At 44.6% G+C, this 18,736-nt stretch overlaps 1 protein-coding gene across 1 annotated transcript in view; it reads right to left on the bottom strand.

The window, feature by feature from the left end:
* Positions 1-18,736, bottom strand: part of SYCP2L (synaptonemal complex protein 2 like) — a gene marked incomplete at its 5' end in the record, with an annotated part of 320,901 nt that overhangs the window by 275,403 nt on the left and 26,762 nt on the right. The window contains 2 exons of the mRNA XM_082258962.1: positions 6,064-6,209; positions 10,485-10,519. Of these exons, the coding sequence (XP_082115088.1) occupies positions 6,064-6,209; positions 10,485-10,519 (181 nt within the window). The remainder of the gene's footprint in view (positions 1-6,063; positions 6,210-10,484; positions 10,520-18,736) is intronic.

Raw genomic sequence — 18,736 nt, 5'->3', positions numbered from 1 at the left:
GACCTTGCTGGAAGTCGCTTTCCTTGCTTTAATAAGGGTAGGAATGACTGAAGCTGACAAACCTCTGTCCTTCAGTACTTGGGTCTCAATGGCCAGGCCATTAAAACCAGCGACTGTAAAGCACGATGGTAAATTGGTCCTTGAGACCACAGACACTCCCTGAGACGAAGTTCCCACGGAACGTCTGCGACTAGCCTGTCCAAGTCGGCCAGGCCGGCTTGACGAGGCCAGCCTAGAATTTCTAGGACCACTGGTGCTGACTGGATCTGAACCAGGCGTCCCTAGAGCTATCTGGCCCCGACCATCCGAGAAAGTCTGGTCGTTTTCTGTTCCCACACATTTATCAGATACCTGATTGCTATCAGGAAGGGTGATCTTTTCTGGTTGAACCTCAGGGACCGAAGTCACCCGGCTAGAGGCTTCTTGGCCTGTCTGGTCAACCAGATCCGATTCCTGTGGGGAATTGAGACTAATCTTAGGAAAAGGTAAAGGAAAAGATCTATTCAGGGAACGGTGACTACCGCTCCCTGTAGTACTTAAATGTTGGAAGGGAAGAATCGCACCGGTAGTAGTAGTTGATGCTCGATCTAATGTCCTGAATACCGGTGAAAACGTCCCCCCACCCTCAAACCGGGTGGGGGCGCACCTTCAGGCTGTGTACTCCTTTGCTTCGGGTTTGGCTGAGTTGGTCCTCTGTTTGTCCGACCAGCCTTTCTTGAACCCTCCTGGAGGAGTCTTGCCTTTCCCGCCTGTTCCAGCCGGGCGTGCGAACCCTTTATGGGCGGTAAAGAAAGGTCCTCGCTTGTTGCGAGGTCCCTTAGCTTTAGCAGCCTGTGGCAAAAAAGTGCTCTTGCCCCCAGTGGCATCCTTAATGATCTCATCTAGGGTGGCCCCAAATAGACGATTCCCCTGAAAGGGGAGATTCGTCAAGGTCTTTTTGGAACCTAGGTCAGCCGACCAGCATTTTAACCACAGCACACGTCTGAGGATTACCGCTGACATAGATGCATGCCCTAATAGGGGAGTAGTGTCCAAGGCTGCGTCACAGATAAACTGTAGCCCTTGTATAATTGTTCCATCAAATCAGATGTTTCCTGGGGAATATCTTTTCCCCTAAGGTCTTGGCGTACCAATCTCGCCCATTCCGTAAGTGTCTGGGAAACTAGACCAATAACAATTACTGGTCTAAATGCTGACCCTATCAGGGAGAAGATGGTGCGGGACTCTGCTTCCATCTTTCGATCCACCGGATCCTTAAAGGACGAAGTGTCCTCCACTGGGATAACCGTGGCTTTATTCAGCCTGGAAATAGGTGGATCCACCACTGGTGGTACCGTCCATTTCTTAATGATGGATTCCTCAAACGGATAGCGTCTAGCAATAGGCTTGGAAATAGTAAAGGTACGTTTAGAATGCTGTAAGGGGGGATGGGTGCGCTGATAGTGTGTTGAAGCTGCTCCCGGTATTCAGTGCTTTTGAATATAGATAAATGTATATGTGGTGTGGGGTGCGCTAAACAACAAATAAATAATGAATATATAAGATATATCTATGTGTGAACCAAATCAACAAAAGTAAATATATATAACATATATCAATCTGTGAAGCCAATTAATAATGCAAATCAATTGGTGCATAAACATAAAAGTTCATAAGTGTCCATAAATATTTTGCAGGTGAGTAGAATTGTATTCTATCCGAATAATACGTGTATCCACCACCGAGTGAAATTCATCCTTACCAAACGGAAATAAATAAGGTGCAACTATATTTTCTTGTGCTGAAAAAATATCCAATCTCCTTGTGAACAAACACCACGTGTAAATCACCAAGAATTAGCCTCTTACCAGATGGTAATAGGTATGCACTTGTTCAGTGAAACCACCGCCTTGCTTCCTCTTTAAAATCCTGAAGTGGGATGTAGAACCGCTCTACCTTTCTTTCTCCACTAGATGGCAACGAGTACCAGCAAGAAACACAGCCTCATCCTTCTTTACAAGCTCACAAAACCACCGTGTATTAAATGAAAAAAAGGGCTAATAGTGTATTACCCTTGAGATTTATTCAAAAAACAGTTGATAATGCACTTACAATTAGATGTCTTGTATTCAGCATAAACATAGGCATACGAATTCCTGCAAAGGCTTGCGGCCGGCTGCAGCACGGACCGCAAGTTGTGTGTGACGTGTGCGCCTCCTAAGGTTTAGGAGGCGCACACGTCACACACAACTTGCGGTCCGTGCTGCAGCCGGCCGCAAGCCTTTGCAGGAATTCGTATGCCTATGTTTATGCTGAATACAAGACATCTAATTGTAAGTGCATTATCAACTGTTTTTTGAATAAATCTCAAGGGTAATACACTATTAGCCCTTTTTTTCCATTTAATACACGGTGGTTTTGTGAGCTTGTAAAGAAGGATGAGGCTGTGTTTCTTGCTGGTACTCGTTGCCATCTAGTGGAGAAAGAAAGGTAGAGCGGTTCTACATCCCACTTCAGGATTTTAAAGAGGAAGCAAGGCGGTGGTTTCACTGAACAAGTGCATACCTATTACCATCTGGTAAGAGGCTAATTCTTGGTGATTTACACGTGGTGTTTGTTCACAAGGAGATTGGATATTTTTTCAGCACAAGAAAATATAGTTGCACCTTATTTATTTCCGTTTGGTAAGGATGAATTTCACTCGGTGGTGGATACACGTATTATTCGGATAGAATACAATTCTACTCACCTGCAAAATATTTATGGACACTTATGAACTTTTATGTTTATGCACCAATTGATTTGCATTATTAATTGGCTTCACAGATTGATATACGTTATATATATTTACGTTTAGAATGCTCCCATTCTCCTTTAATCTTATTACCAAAACACTTGGGTACAGGAAAAAACCTTCACCGTTTTGATGGGCTTGTTAGTACCAAAAGGAATCTCTGTATCAGTTGCTTCTGCCGGTAAAACCTCAAGTTTTAAGGTTTCCTGCACTGCCACAACTAGTGCGTCCACCAATGCTTCTTCCTGAATTATAGCGGGAGAAGAAACGTCCTCCTCACTGTCTGAGGGAGCTTTACCTGAGGTAACAGCCCTTGCAGAGGGACCTGCAACTGCAGTGACCATCTCTGAATCTGAGTCAGAGGTGTCAGATAATATAGGGGTAGGCGGGGGTCGCTTCCTTGACCCCCGTCCCTGACAGGCCGCCTCCACCCGAGCCACCAAAGACTCCAAAATTGCTGTAAATGCCTCTACACTCTGTGCACCGGCGGGTCCCGTGGCCCCCTCGAGGGAAACCGGTGGGGGAATTTGTGTGGCAGGGTCCATGATTATTCCAGTAACTTCCCGGATAATATAATTCAAAATTAAAAAACTTTTTTTTTTTTTTTTTTTCCACAGACCCCCAGCGCCACAAAAGCCCCTTAGTGTTACCTGCTAGGGATCCCTATCGATCGATCGAGAGAGAGAGAGAGAGAGAGAGAGAGAGACCCCCAGGCTCACCACTTGATGCTCAGAGTTTAACTGCAACAGGTTACAGCGCTGTCTTGACAAACAGGAAGTCTTTTGGCTGGCTGCCCAGGAAGAAAGGAGGCGGCTCCGCCCCTCTGCACGCCTTCCGGCGCCTCCCCTAGCTCCACGAGGTGTTTGGATCACCTCAAACATGGCCGCCCCCATGCTGGAGACACGAGGCTACGCCAAAATGGCGGCTCGTGCAATCCAGCAAAAAAAAAAATGGCGGCGGCCTGTACCGAATAGCGGTGTGCTGCAGGGCACACAACACTATCTCTGCATGGGGTTTTTTGGCGTGGTTGGCGGTACCGGCCCTGGCGGACCTCATGGCCGTTCGGAAGGCCTGCTATAGCTGGAGATTTGACTAGGAAGGCAGTCTACATGTCCGTGGCTTCTGACTGGTAGGTACCTTATTCTTATCACAGTAAGATTCCCAGACTGCCACTGATTACAATCTTTTAAACATGTATACAATTAGATTGTTAGCTCCCAAACCAAGCCTCCTGGCTTTTTGCACATAAAATCACACTCAAAGTAGGAGGATCTGTGCCATGTTATAGGATAGAGGGGGACTCTATCTTACCATACAGAGAGGGGCCCGCGTTCAACACAAGACCCGTCAGGGGGAAAAGGGGGAACATACTACTCACCATACCGGAACCAGGCGGGCACCAACTCCTGACAGTACCCCTCTCCACCGGGGCGGGAGGGCTGTCGACCAATACAGACGCCGTGACTCATGGTCTTTGGCGTTTCAGCGAGACGTTTAACTCGCGGGGTCAGTCCCTTAATGGGACTTTTGTCGCGGCCGACCCAGCGCGGAGCTATGGCCTGCACGCGCTCGTAGGCTGAACTGGGGTGACCACCGGATCTCAACATCCAGCCCGTCGCCCAGTTCAGCTTTCTTGCTTGAAGATCTCACAGGAACACTGGAGAAAAAAAGCTGTCTAAAAAATCTTTTTAAGAAAAAAATCTTGCCAGGACCGAAGATCCCAGCAAGGTATCTAGGTCCTTACTCCTAACTAGACAGAAAATAACTGATTTGCTGAGGCAGAGAGAGAGAGGATATACCCTCTGGGACTGCCCCTAGGGTGTGGCCAGAGCATTTTAATTTCCTGTCTAGTCCTGCTCCTGTGGAGGCAACATAACCCGAAGGTGCTGTATCACCGAGGACTACGTCTGTCAATGAGCGATAGAGAAAAATCAATTTTTCTGTTTTTGTTGTGTATTTACAATGTATATTGGAATGTAGTTCCATATAGATAATGCCACATTGATTGTGCTAAACTGAATATAACTGAAATGCAAAATACATTAGACCAGCCTCTAAACCAGGGGTCTCCAAACTGTGGCCCAGGAACCAGATGGGGCCCTCTGCTTGCTTTCATCTGGCCCATCAGGCACCATTCCTTCCAATAACATTAACAATGGGACATAATTCTTCCCACTGACACCAACGATGAGGCACTATTCCTCCCACTGACACCAACTATGGGACACAATTTTTCCAATACCAAAAATAGGGCATTGTTTACTCCCACTGATACCAGGACATTTCTACTCTCGCTGGCCACAGTCTGGCTCCTCTAAGTCTGAAGGACAGTAAACTAAAACTTTGTTTACAAAGTTTGGAGACCCCTGCTACAGACCAAGCTATTTGCATTTGGAAGTAGTCAGTTTATTGGCATTACGAAACCATTCGCTTTGAGTACTTGGGCTGTTCAAATTATTTCACCGACTGGTCAGCAAAAAAGGCAGACAATTGAAAAGACCAGGTACAGTTCTGCTCAGAGAAAAAATGGAATTGGCCTTAACAAGGTGAGTGGTGCTAGCTTACATCAGATGTCATCATAGGTAAATGGAATGTGAAAATGTTTGAGTAGGGTCGGCCCTTGCTTTGGGAAAAGCAGAAAAGCAAACATTCCATTTCAATACGGCAGCTACTCCTGGAGTTTTGACCATGAGGCACTGTTTCAATTGGTTGTAGCTGAGAGTGTGAAGACAGCCAGACATTAAGTCAATATGATTGACAACTTTGAGTCTTACCTCATGAAAAATTAATTTAGCAAACTTATAAATTAAATTATATTTACTGTCCATCCAGTCAATTAAGTTGTTCCGAGTTAGATTTGTTGTGTATAAGATTTGCAAAGCCATTACTGCAAGTAATAAAGGGGGCTTGAAATATATAAAAAAAATAATAATAATTTAAGTGATACAGGTGATCCAGCCTTTTTACAGAACAGAACAAATACATTTCCACATATGTAAGCTTACAATTTTTTTTTCAAAGTTTTGGCACTCATTGCTCTTAAAAGGTGTTGCAATTTTTAAATATTTATATGCTGATCAAAAGCCAATATTTTGTCTATAAATACGTGTGTGTAAGGTGTAGGACAAATATACTTTATCCGTAAAAGTTGAGATGCAAGACATTATAAAATGTATTTGCCATGCTTAGATAGGCAGAGTAATGACCTGCAGGGACCCACAACAATCAGGATATCCACCTAGCTGCTCTGGGTTACTGCAGTTTATGATACAAGACCTTATGACACCTACCGTTTCAAAGTCCTTGTCATTTATCTCAAGAAAAGCATTTGCAGAAAAGGCGTCGTCATCAAACCAATGAGGAACAAGTTTCTCTCTCATTTTTCTGGGTGTCATCCTACACAAGGCTTCAGAAATGGCAACCTGACCATCGTAGTCTACAGCAATGAAAGAAACAAATTAAACATTGGTATAACTGTAAAAGGAATCTTGGTAAATTTAGGGGAGATTTGGTAACCAGACTAGGCTTTTTAAAGCAAACCTGTGCTGTAAGCTGCCATTGCCAAAAAGCTTAGGGACTAAACTTTGTAGAGATAGGTTGGGAACATCCAGAGATGCCTTGGAGCTGCAGTGCATTAGATATATTTGCAAAGGTATGCAACAAAAACTCTTATTTTAAATGCAAATATTTGGAAGTTTATATTTTGTCTTTCTGCTGACAAAATTTTGTCTTCACTGATGCTAAATGTGCTGGGAAACAATTTGTACCGTATTGTTCTTTGAACTGTCCTGTCCATGTGCACCCTACTTATGCTAGGTAGAAACTGATCCGAGTGGTTGCTAGTTTTTACTTTGCTTACCCTAAAAAAAAAAAAAAAAACATTGCCTTGCTTTCATGGTATTCATATAAAATGTAGTACTCTCTCTAAGCCAGCTGTCACCCACCAGGGGTCCGTGGTAGGGATTGACCGATTATTGGTTTGGCCAAAATTCACTTTTTTGAAAATATCGGTATCGGCCACAAACTTGCCCGACATGACCGATATTTTCTTAGGGTAGGGCTGCCTCCGGAGGGGAAGGGGGGGATGGGGATTAGAGTGCCCCCTGATTAGCGCAGGGTTATTCAGCTTACCCGACGCGGGCACTCTCATACGAAGTCCCGCCTCCTGGACTGCTTCCTACCTATGATAGACCGCACACTGGTGACGTCCATCATAGGAGCCGGTTCAGGAGGCGGGACTTTGTATGAGAGTGCCTACGTCGGGTAAGCATAAGAACCCTGCTCTTTGTGTAATCAGGCGGCGCTCTAATCCCCATGCCCTGGTCACTCTGCATCGGATGGGGGCACTGGCCACTCTGCATCGGATGTGTGACTGAATGTGCAGAATATCAGCCCATATCGGCCGATACGGATACGTGGTGACCAAAATATTGGTATCTGTATCGGCCCTGGAAAAACCATATCGATCTATCCCTAGTCCGTGGATCACTGATGGTCCACGAGAAAATTTGTGGTCCCCAAGGATTATGTGCCGCAAATAAACATTGTGGCAGATGTATACTTCCCAATGTGGTTTCCAGTGTTCTCAATGACTGGCAGTCAATGCTGTCAGCGCACATTGATACCGATGCCTTCTCTTTAGTTCTGGCTCCTGTGAACTCAGGGGGAGGCACCAGCAGTAGTGCAGAGAGCAGGAGGTGAAGGAGGAGGGAACTTCCAATGGCAGTGATCATCAGACAGAGGGAGCATGGAGCTCGTGCATGTGGCTGGATAAAGTAGGTGAGATCCAATGATAAATCTGTGTAAGGCAGCAGAGTATGTGGGGTGGGGCAGACAGCCGGAGCATTGTGTGTATAAGACATGTAAAACTCATAATAATGGTCCACAGGATCCAAAATTGTGTGTGAAGTCCAAAATGTTGGTGACCACTGCTCTGAAGCATGCTGCAATTAATATTCTGATGGGTGTACTTGTTCTGACCGGCTCAAGTACTAAAGGCATTGGATCAGCATGGAAGCATCTCATTTCACTCAAATAGGTTTCCTTTACCAATATTCGCTCCGCTATTACATGTATAGGAGTTCATGAAGATAAGTTACAATGATGCCCACTTATTAGAGAGTTATTACCCTGATACTAAGTGCAAAGATCCAAATGTAAAAAAAGTTTTTTTTTTAAACTGGCACCCATGTACTAATGAAAGTAAATTTTTGGCCTATTGCGGGGGGGTCAGCACCCATCGATCAAGATCTCCCCGTTGCCTGCGGATGGGGGACAGATAGATCATGAACACTCCTGCTTTGCCAACCCCCACCTCAGTGCCAGTCTTTCCTTCCAGCTGCCTCCGCTACACTCATCCTTCCTCACAGCACAGAACAGAAGGTAAGAGCGGGTGCTGGCCAAGTTAACTTTTCAAGTTTTAGGCAGTCCTAGCAACCAATCACCAGCTTGTTAGTATGGAAAGTTAACACCGCCATCTCTGGCTCCCTCCCTCCAGAGCTGTGCTGCCTCACACTTCGGCTCTGTGAACAACTCTATATAGGTAGGAGAATTAATCCACTCATCTTCTGATATCACTAGTGTGTGTGTGTGTGTGTGTGTGTATGTGTGTGTGTGTGTGTGTGTGTGTGTGTGTGTGTGTGTGTGTGTGTGTGTGTATGTATGTATGTATATGTGTGTGTGTATGTATGTGTATGTGTGTGTGTATGTGTGTGTGTGTGTGTGTGTGTATGTGTGTGTGTGTGTATGTGTGTATGTGTGTATGTGTGTATGTGTGTATGTGTGTATGTGTGTATGTGTGTATGTGTGTACGTGTATGTGTGTGTATGTATGTGTGTGTGTATGTGTGTGTATGTGCAGGGCTGCTGTTAGAAATCGCGGGGCCCCGTACAGACTACCTGGCAGGGCCCCTCCAAGAAAATATTAAAGATATATTTAGCTAAAATTACACAAAATCCCTATTATCAGACACAAATATAACATAACTCGCATAATTCCTGCTAAATCTAAAAAAAAAAAAACTATGTTAAATAAAAAAGAAGATGAGATGAGAGAAATGTACAGGCTGGGCAGTTGGAGCTCAGAGATCAGAGAGACAGAGAGAAACAAAGTAACAATTTACAAATAAACTCCTGAGCAGGGATAAGTGCTGGGAGGGGGGGCCCACACAAGGGAGGGGGATAAGGCCCCGTTCACATAGAGGCGATCCGACTTGGGGAGGCGACCTCCGAGGTCGCGGTGCGAGCAGCGCGCCGCAACCTCGGAGCGGCCACCACGGACTTCATAACATTGAAGTCTATGGCGGTCGCCTCCGGGTCGCCCCAAAGAAGCTCCGGACCCTTTTTCTAAGTCGGAGCGACTTGTGTCGCTCCTATTAGAACGGGTCCGCAGCTTCCCTATGGAAGGCGACCTACGGCGACCTGTGAGGCGACCAGGTCGTCTCACAGGTCGCCTTAGTGTGAACGGGGACTTAGTGAGGGACGACTGTCTTTCTCAGCAGATAAAAGCTGATAGCAGGGAGAGGGACAGATCAGATTCAGGTGCTGGAGGAAGATTTCTGTATTTGTTGTCCATCACTAATCCCCCTCTCTGTGTGGGCCCCCCTGTGTGCTCGGGCCCCCTACAAGAGGGCTGGTGGTCCCCCCCTATCAGCAGCCCTGTGTATGTAAGGGGGCAGAGGGCACTATTGTGGGAAGGAGGGTATGATGTGACAGGGGCAGAAGGCATTGCTATGGGGGAAGGGGGTGATGTAAAAGGAGCAGAGGACACTGCAATGGGGGATGGGCAAAGACACCACTGTGTGTGTGTGTGTGTGTGTGTGTGTGTGTGTGTGTGTGTGTGTGTGTGTGTGTGTGTGTGTGTGTGTGTGTGTGTGTGTGGGAGGGGATAAATGTGAAAGGGGCAGACAGAGAACACTGCTATGGAGGGGGGGCAGTGGCCACTACTGTGGACAGGGCTAGCATAAGCCTTAGGGTACCGGGTTTGGGGGTGGGGGTAAAATCCGTATCCCCAGCCACTTGCAGTTGAGACCCCTGATATGTCACCAAAGCCCCACAACTGGGCTCCTAAAAGAATTGTAACAAAAAATAAATTGTAAAATGTAATAAAAAAAATTAAATTGTAAAAAAAAATAAAATATAAAAACTACTGACGCAATCCACTGCTCTACCAACTTACACCATCCACTGCCCTATTAAAAGTCCTGGGCTAATTAACATCATGCATAGCTCTCCAACTCTTGTGAGAGTTTGCCAGCAGGGGAGGAGGGATGAGTCAAAGGAGGGCCAATGAGAGCTGCAAAGCTCTGGGTGTCTGTAAATCCAGTTAACAGTCAGCAGCTTCAGATGCCCACAGTTAAAATGGCTGCAGTGGAGGGAGATTTCTGCAGCATATTTGGCAAGTATAGGATCACAGTATATATCAAATAATATGCAAAGTGGTTGGAGGAAAGCTTCAGAAATTTTGTGACCAGACTGCAGTTCCTCTTTAATGTCTTTAAAAATAGGGGCAACCGAACACCAATGATCTTTGCTCCCTTTATGTTGTTTAGGTAGATCTCCACCATTCAAAGGTTGCCTATCCTTGGCCTATTGTAAATACATATATAAAACGCACTGTTTATACAACACAGTATTAGGACAACATCTATGCTTCTGTGGAACTTTGCATATATACTGAATATTTTAGTGTAATATATATGGAAACAGCATACCCCCAACTTCAAACAATTTTCTTGCCATGATTTTTCTGAAAGGAAGAAAAAAAAAAAAAAAATGTTAGCATGTTAAATTGTTTAAAATAAAGAGAACTGTTCTTTGCGTCTGTTGACTATCATTTGTTTTCTGGAAGGCGCAGTGGTAACTTCTTTCTTGTGCCATACTCCAGTAATCTCCTCCCTCTTCCCTACCTACCCATTTACAATCACGGGAGATGTGGCTATTCCTGAACGTGGTTTGTCCTTTCATTACTGCAGTTAATCAGTTACAGCTTGTTAAGCAAGAAAAGCTGAACTACATTGCTTTGCCTTCTCACTCTCCTAATGGATAATATAATTCTGTTCTAGTCGCCAGTACTCAGTGTTGGAGCTGGAGAGAGTCTAGAGAAGGGCAACTAAACAAATTAGTGGATTGGAGGACCTTAATTATGAAGAGCGTCTGCAATTGCTTAATTTATTCTCCCTGAAGAAGAGATGCCTGAGAGTTGGACATGATAGCAATTTGTTAATATCTCAATGGTGATCTCAGCATAGAAAAAAAGCTATTCAGTCGCAAGGATTGCATGAGGACTCGAGGACACACAATACTATTAGAGGAGAAGCAATTTGATCTCAGGCAACGCAGGGGGTTTTTTACTGTTCGGGCTACAAGATTGTGGAATTTTCTACCACAAGAGGTAGTTTCTGGGGGAAGTATAGCTACTTTCAAAAGACTCTTGGACGTACATCTCAAGGATCGGAACATTAAGGGGTATGAGAGATGATTGCGGCCACGCGCGCCTACACAGGTTGAACTGGATGGACTATTGTCTTTATTCAACCTCAACTACTATGCAACTATGCAATTAAGGCTCAAATTATGTATGTGGTCTTGCTACTGTGCAATATTGGTAACTCTAGCACACTTTGCTTCTTTTTACTCTTAAATGGATACGCTGAATTTTCCAAATGTCTAATGCAAATTTTTACCAATTTTTTGCAGCATTTTGAGAGTAAAGTCATATTACAAAGATTTATACATAGGATTCTACTCTGAAATAAAACTTTAGGTTTATACTGCATCTACTTGAGCGGTTCAATGAGGGGTCTACTGAAATAAGCAACATTAAATTATAATTTCTAATTGGAAATAGAGCACTTCGACATGTGGCAGTGCATAGAGGTCTATCAGGAGTTTGACAGACATAACCCTACTACAGCTTCTGACTAGGGGTTTACACCAGCAGAAAGAGTCTAGGAATGTGGATAGCGGTTCCACCATTACAGTGTGTAATGCATGTACAAAAGGGGCCTGGACAAATAAGCTGCCGACTTGTCTCAGGTTCAGTACAATAAGCTCGCCTTATTGTTTAGATCCACTTTATATAGCTATTCAGTCCAAGAAAGTAACAATTTTACATGATAGAAATATACAAGTTTGTGAACGGACCATTTTGAAGGTGACAATTTAAACACTCAGATTTCCAAGAACTGGTCCCTAAGATCTTTTAAAGGTATTTTTAAACTGGAGAAAATACTATAAAAAGAGAAACTTCAGAACCTAGCTAGGATTGTTGTTAAGCCTCGTACACGTACCAATTGTTGGCCGTGAATTTTCGGCCGCCGCCCGATCGGCCGATTATCGGCTTGTTAGTATGATGCTTCCGACAACTGACTGCGAGTTTTCGGCCGAACAAAATCTGGTGTGCAGGCTATAAAATTTTTGTTGGCCGTCACCAGAACGGCCGATTGTTCCTCAGTCAGTACAGATTTCGGCAGACAAAAATCAGTTGAGCAAGACTGGGCATGCTCAGAGGAGAAAAAACACACGAAAAGTAGACCAGAACATGACATCACTTCTGCAGTTGGTTGTTGGCCGACAAAATTTGTGTGCAGTCTAGAGCACATTTCAACCAACACAACAACACTGGACAAAAGACGGCCGATCGGTCGGCCAACAATCGGTGCGTGTGTACGAGGCTTTACTTTATATATGGTTCTACTTTAGGGTAGAGGCTTCAACCTCAAATCTGGATTCTGAGGTTAAAAAAGTTGTGTCCAGCTATATTTTTTTAGTTATTTATATAGTGCAAGGAGTTAGAATAGCTCTGTGAGGTTTTATCAACATCCGGGACATTTGTGATTTCCCCTTACTCCATGTTCTGCTGACAACAGTTATGCCAAACAAGGAGTTAAAAGCTGCCACAGGTACACCGATCGCAATAAAAAAAGCTGATAGAGGTCCCAGCCTTCTGGTATTTTACTGAAGAAAAAAAAAAAAAAAAAAACACTCATTTCTGTCTAATGAAGCTGTTATCAGAACAGGAACGAAGGGGCAATCTCTCAAATGGATTCCCAGATAGCAATAAAGCCAGACAAGGGGGTCAAAACCTTGCCCACTATTAAAAAAAATAAAAATTTGCCTAGAAATACATTTTATTTGTAAAATTAAAAGACGGAAATCATAAATGCCCAATTAATTTTTATAGGCAAACATGATACCATCATCAAACAAGCAAGGTCAAGATCCCTGGGATTCCTCCAATCCACAGTTCAGTGAAGAAACCTTCCAAATAATATCTGCAAACAATCTTATTCATTCAACGTGCCCTACTGTCCCCACTCCTCCAACTAAGGGTCCTTCTCAACCCCAGGGTGCTTTTACAGGCTCCTAATTTCCACTTTCAGTATGACAGTACTATGGAAAAAACACATAAGGCTTAATTCACAGCTAACACCAGGAAAAAAAAAAAAAAGGAGGCATATTTTCAGTCCAATAAAATTTCATTGGGCTCAATTAAAGCTTTAACACCAACCCAAGACACTCGATTATCAGCCATGTGACTGTATTTTACAAATCTTATTGGGCTCAACTTGAAACAACACTATTTTAAAATTAAGGATCCTTATCCTGGTGTTTTAGCATTGTGAACTGAGCCTACAAGTCTATTACTAGGCCTTTCAAAGAAAGTAAAGGCATTAAAAAATTATACCGGTAGAGACTGAATGGAGGATAAGAGAAGGATACAAAATGGGCTTTTTGACTTACTGTAAAACCCTCTTCTTGGAGTACATTAGGGACAAAGGATAAGTAATTAAGTTATATAGGGTTTTATTTTACAGAGTAAGTAGATATCCAACATGTCAAGCTTTAAAATTACATACGCCCATAGAATGCCGACAAACCATGGTACATTAAATTCTCCATAGTCTCTCTCTATATATCTCCCTATCTCTCTATATCTCTTTTTTTTTTTTTTTTATTAATGCTTTGAACTCCCTATCAGCCAGGCAAAATATTACCATTACGCTGGCTGATAAGGGAGGCTCGACTCATGGATAAAAAAAGATAAAATCTGGATTTTTGACTTACCGCAACATCCTTTTCTCTTAAGTTCATTGACGGACACCGTTCCTCGTGCATATCAGTAGGGTTATACTGCCCCCCGCAGGAGTAAGACACTAGACCGAAAAAAGTTCTGGCTACGCCTATGGGCAGTCCCAAAGGATACACCCCCTCTCTTCCTACATAGGATGTCAGTTTTGTATCAAAGCAGTGTCAGAGAAGTAATACCAACCCAACTCAAAATAGAGTGGCAGGTACTGCGTCCATCAATGAACTTAAAGAGAAAAGGATTTTACGGTAAGTCAAAAAAACAGTTCTCTATCGCTCATTGACGGACAGTTCCTGATGCATATCTGTAGGGACGTCCCAAAGCAGTGCCAAAAAATGAGGGGTAGGAACAGCAGGAAAAAAAAAAAAAAAAAAAAAAAAAAAAAAACAGTCCCCAAGGCTAAACATAGCCAACCAGGAAACCTAGAACAAGATGAGGTCCACCTGAAACAAAACAGTAAACACACCCACAAGGAAGGCCAAAAAGCCCCCTAAACAGCAGTCTGCAAAACTTTGCGGCCAGGAGAGGCATCCACAGAGGACAGCACATCCACCCTTTAAAATTTGGTAAAGGTGTGAACAGACGACCAGGTAGCTGCCTTGCAAACCTGAAGCACAGATGCCAGATGATGGAAAGCCCGGGAAACATCAAGCGTCCGAGTAGAATGTGCCTTAACAGGGAAAGGTGGAACCTGACCCTTAATTGAATAAGCCTGCACAACTGTCTGATCCATCTGGAAATAGTCAGCCCTTTCTTTGGATCATCCGTGAGAACAAAGAGCGAATCTGACTTTTGAAAAAGACTCAGTCGCCAAGTACACCCAGATTGCCCGAACCACATCCAGAGTATGCAGTGCAAACTCCTTAGGCCATTTTTGGGCTTAGGACACACAGGGTAACACAATGTCCTCATTGAAGTGAAAACTGGAAACTACCTTCAGAAGGAAGGACAGATTTGGACAAAGTACCACTTTATCCCTGTGAACCACCAGGTAGGAAGAACGACAGGACGCCGCCAGTTCTGACACCCTGCGTGCAGAAGTGATAGCCACCAAAAAGGCAACCTTCTGGGATAAGGTAAGCAGGGAAATCCTCCGAAAACTTTCAAAGGGAAGTTTCTGGAGGACTGACAGCAACCAATTAAGGTCCCAAGGTGACAACAGAAGTCGCACCAGAGGTACCAATTGTCGCACTCCCTGGATGAAGTTACGCACCAGGGAATTAGTGGCCAATGGTCTTCGGAAGAAAATTGGCAAGGCCGAAACCTGACCCTTAATAGTACTCAAGGCAAGCTTTTGATCAACTCCCCGTGGATGGAAAGCCAAGATCCGAGCCACCAAGTAAGAGCGAGGGGGAGCCCCAAGAGACTCACACGACACAATATACGACTTCCACGTACAATGGTAAATTTTCTTAGAAGTTGCTTTCATCGCTTTAAGCAGAGTGGGAATCACTGAAGCAGACAAACCCCTGTCCTTTAGCACCTGGCTTTCAACATCCAAGCCGTCAAAGCCAGCGACCGTGAAGGATGGAAAATTGGCCCTGGAGACCGTAGATGAAAGGAAGTCTCCAAGGAGCGTCTGACTAGTCTGACCAGGTCGGAGAACCAAGCGCAGCGAGCCCAGTCACAAGAATGACCGGAATCCCTTCCGCCTTGATCTTGTGAAGCAGTCTTGGCAGCAACTTGAGAGGAGGAAAGGCATACATCAGCTGATACTAACCCCACGGGCCACTAGCGCGTCTGCAGCGTCCGCCAGAAGGTCCCGGGAGTGTGCCACAAACCTCTGTACTTTTTTGTTGACCCGAGGCGCCAACAGATCTACATCTGGAGTGCCCCAACAAAAAGGCACAACTGCTGGAACACCTCCGGATGGAGGGACCCTTCTCCCACACCCAAGGCTTTTCGACTGAGGAAATCCGCCTGCCAATTTTCCACTCCTGGAATGTGAACAGCGGAAGGAGCTGGAACAAAGCGTTCCTCCTAATGAAGGATGCCCACCACTTCCAAGGAGGCCGCAAGGGCACTTTAGGTGCCCCCTTGGCGATTGACATAATCCAGGGCTGTGGCATTGTCCGATTGAATGCGCACTGCAGGTACTCGGTCCAGTGGACTATGAAAGGCCAGATTGCTCTCAGGTCCAGAACATTGATCGGTAACCTGGATTCTTCTAGGGACCAGACTCCTTGGTCAGACAACCAAAGTATACGCTGAAGGACCACTGCCGAAACTGACAGTCATCCCAATATGGGAGCAGTGTCCAGCCCGGCATTACAAACAAATTGCAGCCCCTGCACCAGCTGGTCCAACAGCTCCTCTAAGTCAGAGGGAACCCGATTCCCCTCCAGGTCACAGCGTAGTAACTCATCCCATTTAGTCAATGTGTGCGTGACAAGGGCAACCATAAACACCGGTCTCAGTGCAGACCCTGCCAGGGAGTACATATTGCGGGCCACAGCCTCTGCCTTCCTATCCTCCGGATCCTTAAAGACAGGGAATCTTCCATTGGGATAAAGGTAGCCTTATTCAGTCTTGAGACCAGAGGGTCCACCGTAGGTGGCACAGTCCACTTTTTAATAAGGGACTCCTCAAAAGGATGGCGTCTAGCAATCCGCTTAGGCACCCCAGGGGAACGCTTTGGGCTGTCCCATCCTTTTTGGAGCATGCTGTCAAAATACGCAGGAAAGGAAAAAACCTTTGCCGCTCTGGATGGCTTGCGAGTGCTAAACATAACCTGCGCCCCAGTCGCAGCCGTAGCTGCGTCCTCCATTTTCAAGGTATCACGCACAGAAACTAGTGCGTCCACCAGCGCCTTATCTTGCGCGGCAGTGGAGGTAGAAAGGTCATCCTCACTGTCAGAAGAGACAGGGTGCGAGGTAGCGGACCCTGCAGGGAGACTAGCGTCTGCGGTGGCTGAGTCAGACTCAGAACCTGAGACATCAGATGAGGCAGGGGTAGGTGGAGGGTGTTTCTTAGCACCTCACCCTTTAAAGACCACCTCCACCTGGGACACAAACACTTCCAGGACCGCTGAAATTGCATCGGTAGACAGCTGGGATCCGGAGGGCCCTGTGGCCTCCCCGAGGGGGCTCAGGTAGGCACACATGATCTGTAGGGTCCATGTTGCCCCAGGGGAAACAGTCAGCAAAAAGCAACCAAAAAAAAAAAAACATTTTGGGAAAAAGTCCCACTGCGCTGCTGTGCCCCCCGAAGGCCAGGCAATCGCGCTCGACACACCCAGCAGAGAGAGAAACTCCCAGACTCACTGTACCAAGATGCAGCAGAAGGCCCCAGAACATCTGCAAGTGTCAGTAGCAGTGAGGCTGTGAGAGCAAAAGAGTGCACTAGATGTCTGCTTCCTCTCTCCCCACATGCTTGTATTGCGGATGAGGTCCGAATTAGCCATCCAAGAAAGGAGTTAAATGAGTACTGGAGCTGCCTGTTTCATAGCCATTTTATGCTGTCTGACCCTGCAGGGTCTGGGTCTGGAGTCGAGAGGCAGATAAAGCCTTCGTGATATGATTATATAGCTGCACACAAGGAGTCCTCTTATATGTATTGTTACCAGCACCCTGATCCTTGATCTTTTCATTGACTGAGGAATCCTCCACAGCTCCTATGCTTTGGGCTTTATTCATGTTGGAACCTTTTCAAAGCTTCAGCTCATCTAGTGGACTTGATTTTATATTTATTCATTTCATTTATTTTTTTTCTGCATATATTTATTATTCGTTTATCTTGTGAATCTTGCGGTCTATGTATTTATGTTTATCATGATTGCGCTGCACTTTTTATATACTTGGAGGCCTTATGCGATTGTCCTCAAGTGTTCAGCTGGCAATCCTATTTGCTATATGAGGTTGTTAGTTCAGCGCTGAATATATTTTTCCATATCAGCAAGCTGGGGCTCTCCCCTCAAAACACATCAGTAATTTGGAAGGTCCTTTGGCGTGCTGGACATTGTCCTGATAACCTGGCTGCTTTGGGTCCATTGTGGATCGATATGCTTTTAATAATTCGAATAATTCTAATTAATAATATTTTAATAGTTTGTGAGTATATTTCTTCTTATTTCATTTTTAAGAAACTTTATTTGGATAATGCACAAGGTCGGTGCACCCTCTTTGTTCTTTATACAGTAATCCTTTATGTGTAAAAAGGAAAATAAAAAAAGGTAGTTAACCCACTTAAGGACCAGGTTTTATTCCCTTAACCACTTCAGCCCCGGATGATTTTACCCCCTTCCTGACCAGGCCCTATTTTACGATTCGGCACTGCGTGATTTTAACGGACGATTGCGCGGTCGTGCAACGCTGTACCCAAATGAAATTGATGTCTTTTTTCCCCACAGAGGTTTCTTTTGGTGGTATTTGATCACCTGTGCGATGTTAACTTTTTGCGCTATAAACGAAAAAAAAAAAAAAAGACAATTTTGAAAAAATTACTTTATATGAAATTTCCCCCCCCCCCCCCCCCCCAAAAAAAAAAAAAAAAATCTAAATTTAACATTTTAGGCCAATTTGTTTTCTGCTACATACGTTTGGTAATATAAAAAAAAAAAAAAAAAATATCGCAATAAACGTATTTTGATTGATTGCGCAAGGGAAAGATTGTCATTTTTTTTATTTATTCATTTTTTTTATTTATTCATTTTTTTTTAACGAGTAATGGCGGCGATCTGCGATTTTTTTGCTGGACTGCGACATTGCGGCGGACAGATCGGACCCTTGACTGACATTTTTGGGGGTACCAGTGACATTACTACAGTAATCAGTGCTATACATATGCACTGTTACTGTAAAAATGACACTGGCAGGGAAGGAGTTAACTTTGTTAGCGATCAAGGGGTTAAGTGTGTCCCTAGGGGCGTGCTTCTTA

The sequence above is a fragment of the Pelophylax lessonae genome (genome assembly GCF_965119305.1).
Source record: "Pelophylax lessonae genome assembly, chromosome: 5".
Classification (NCBI taxonomy): domain Eukaryota; kingdom Metazoa; phylum Chordata; class Amphibia; order Anura; family Ranidae; genus Pelophylax; species Pelophylax lessonae.
This window is presented reverse-complemented; position numbering and strand designations above follow the sequence as displayed.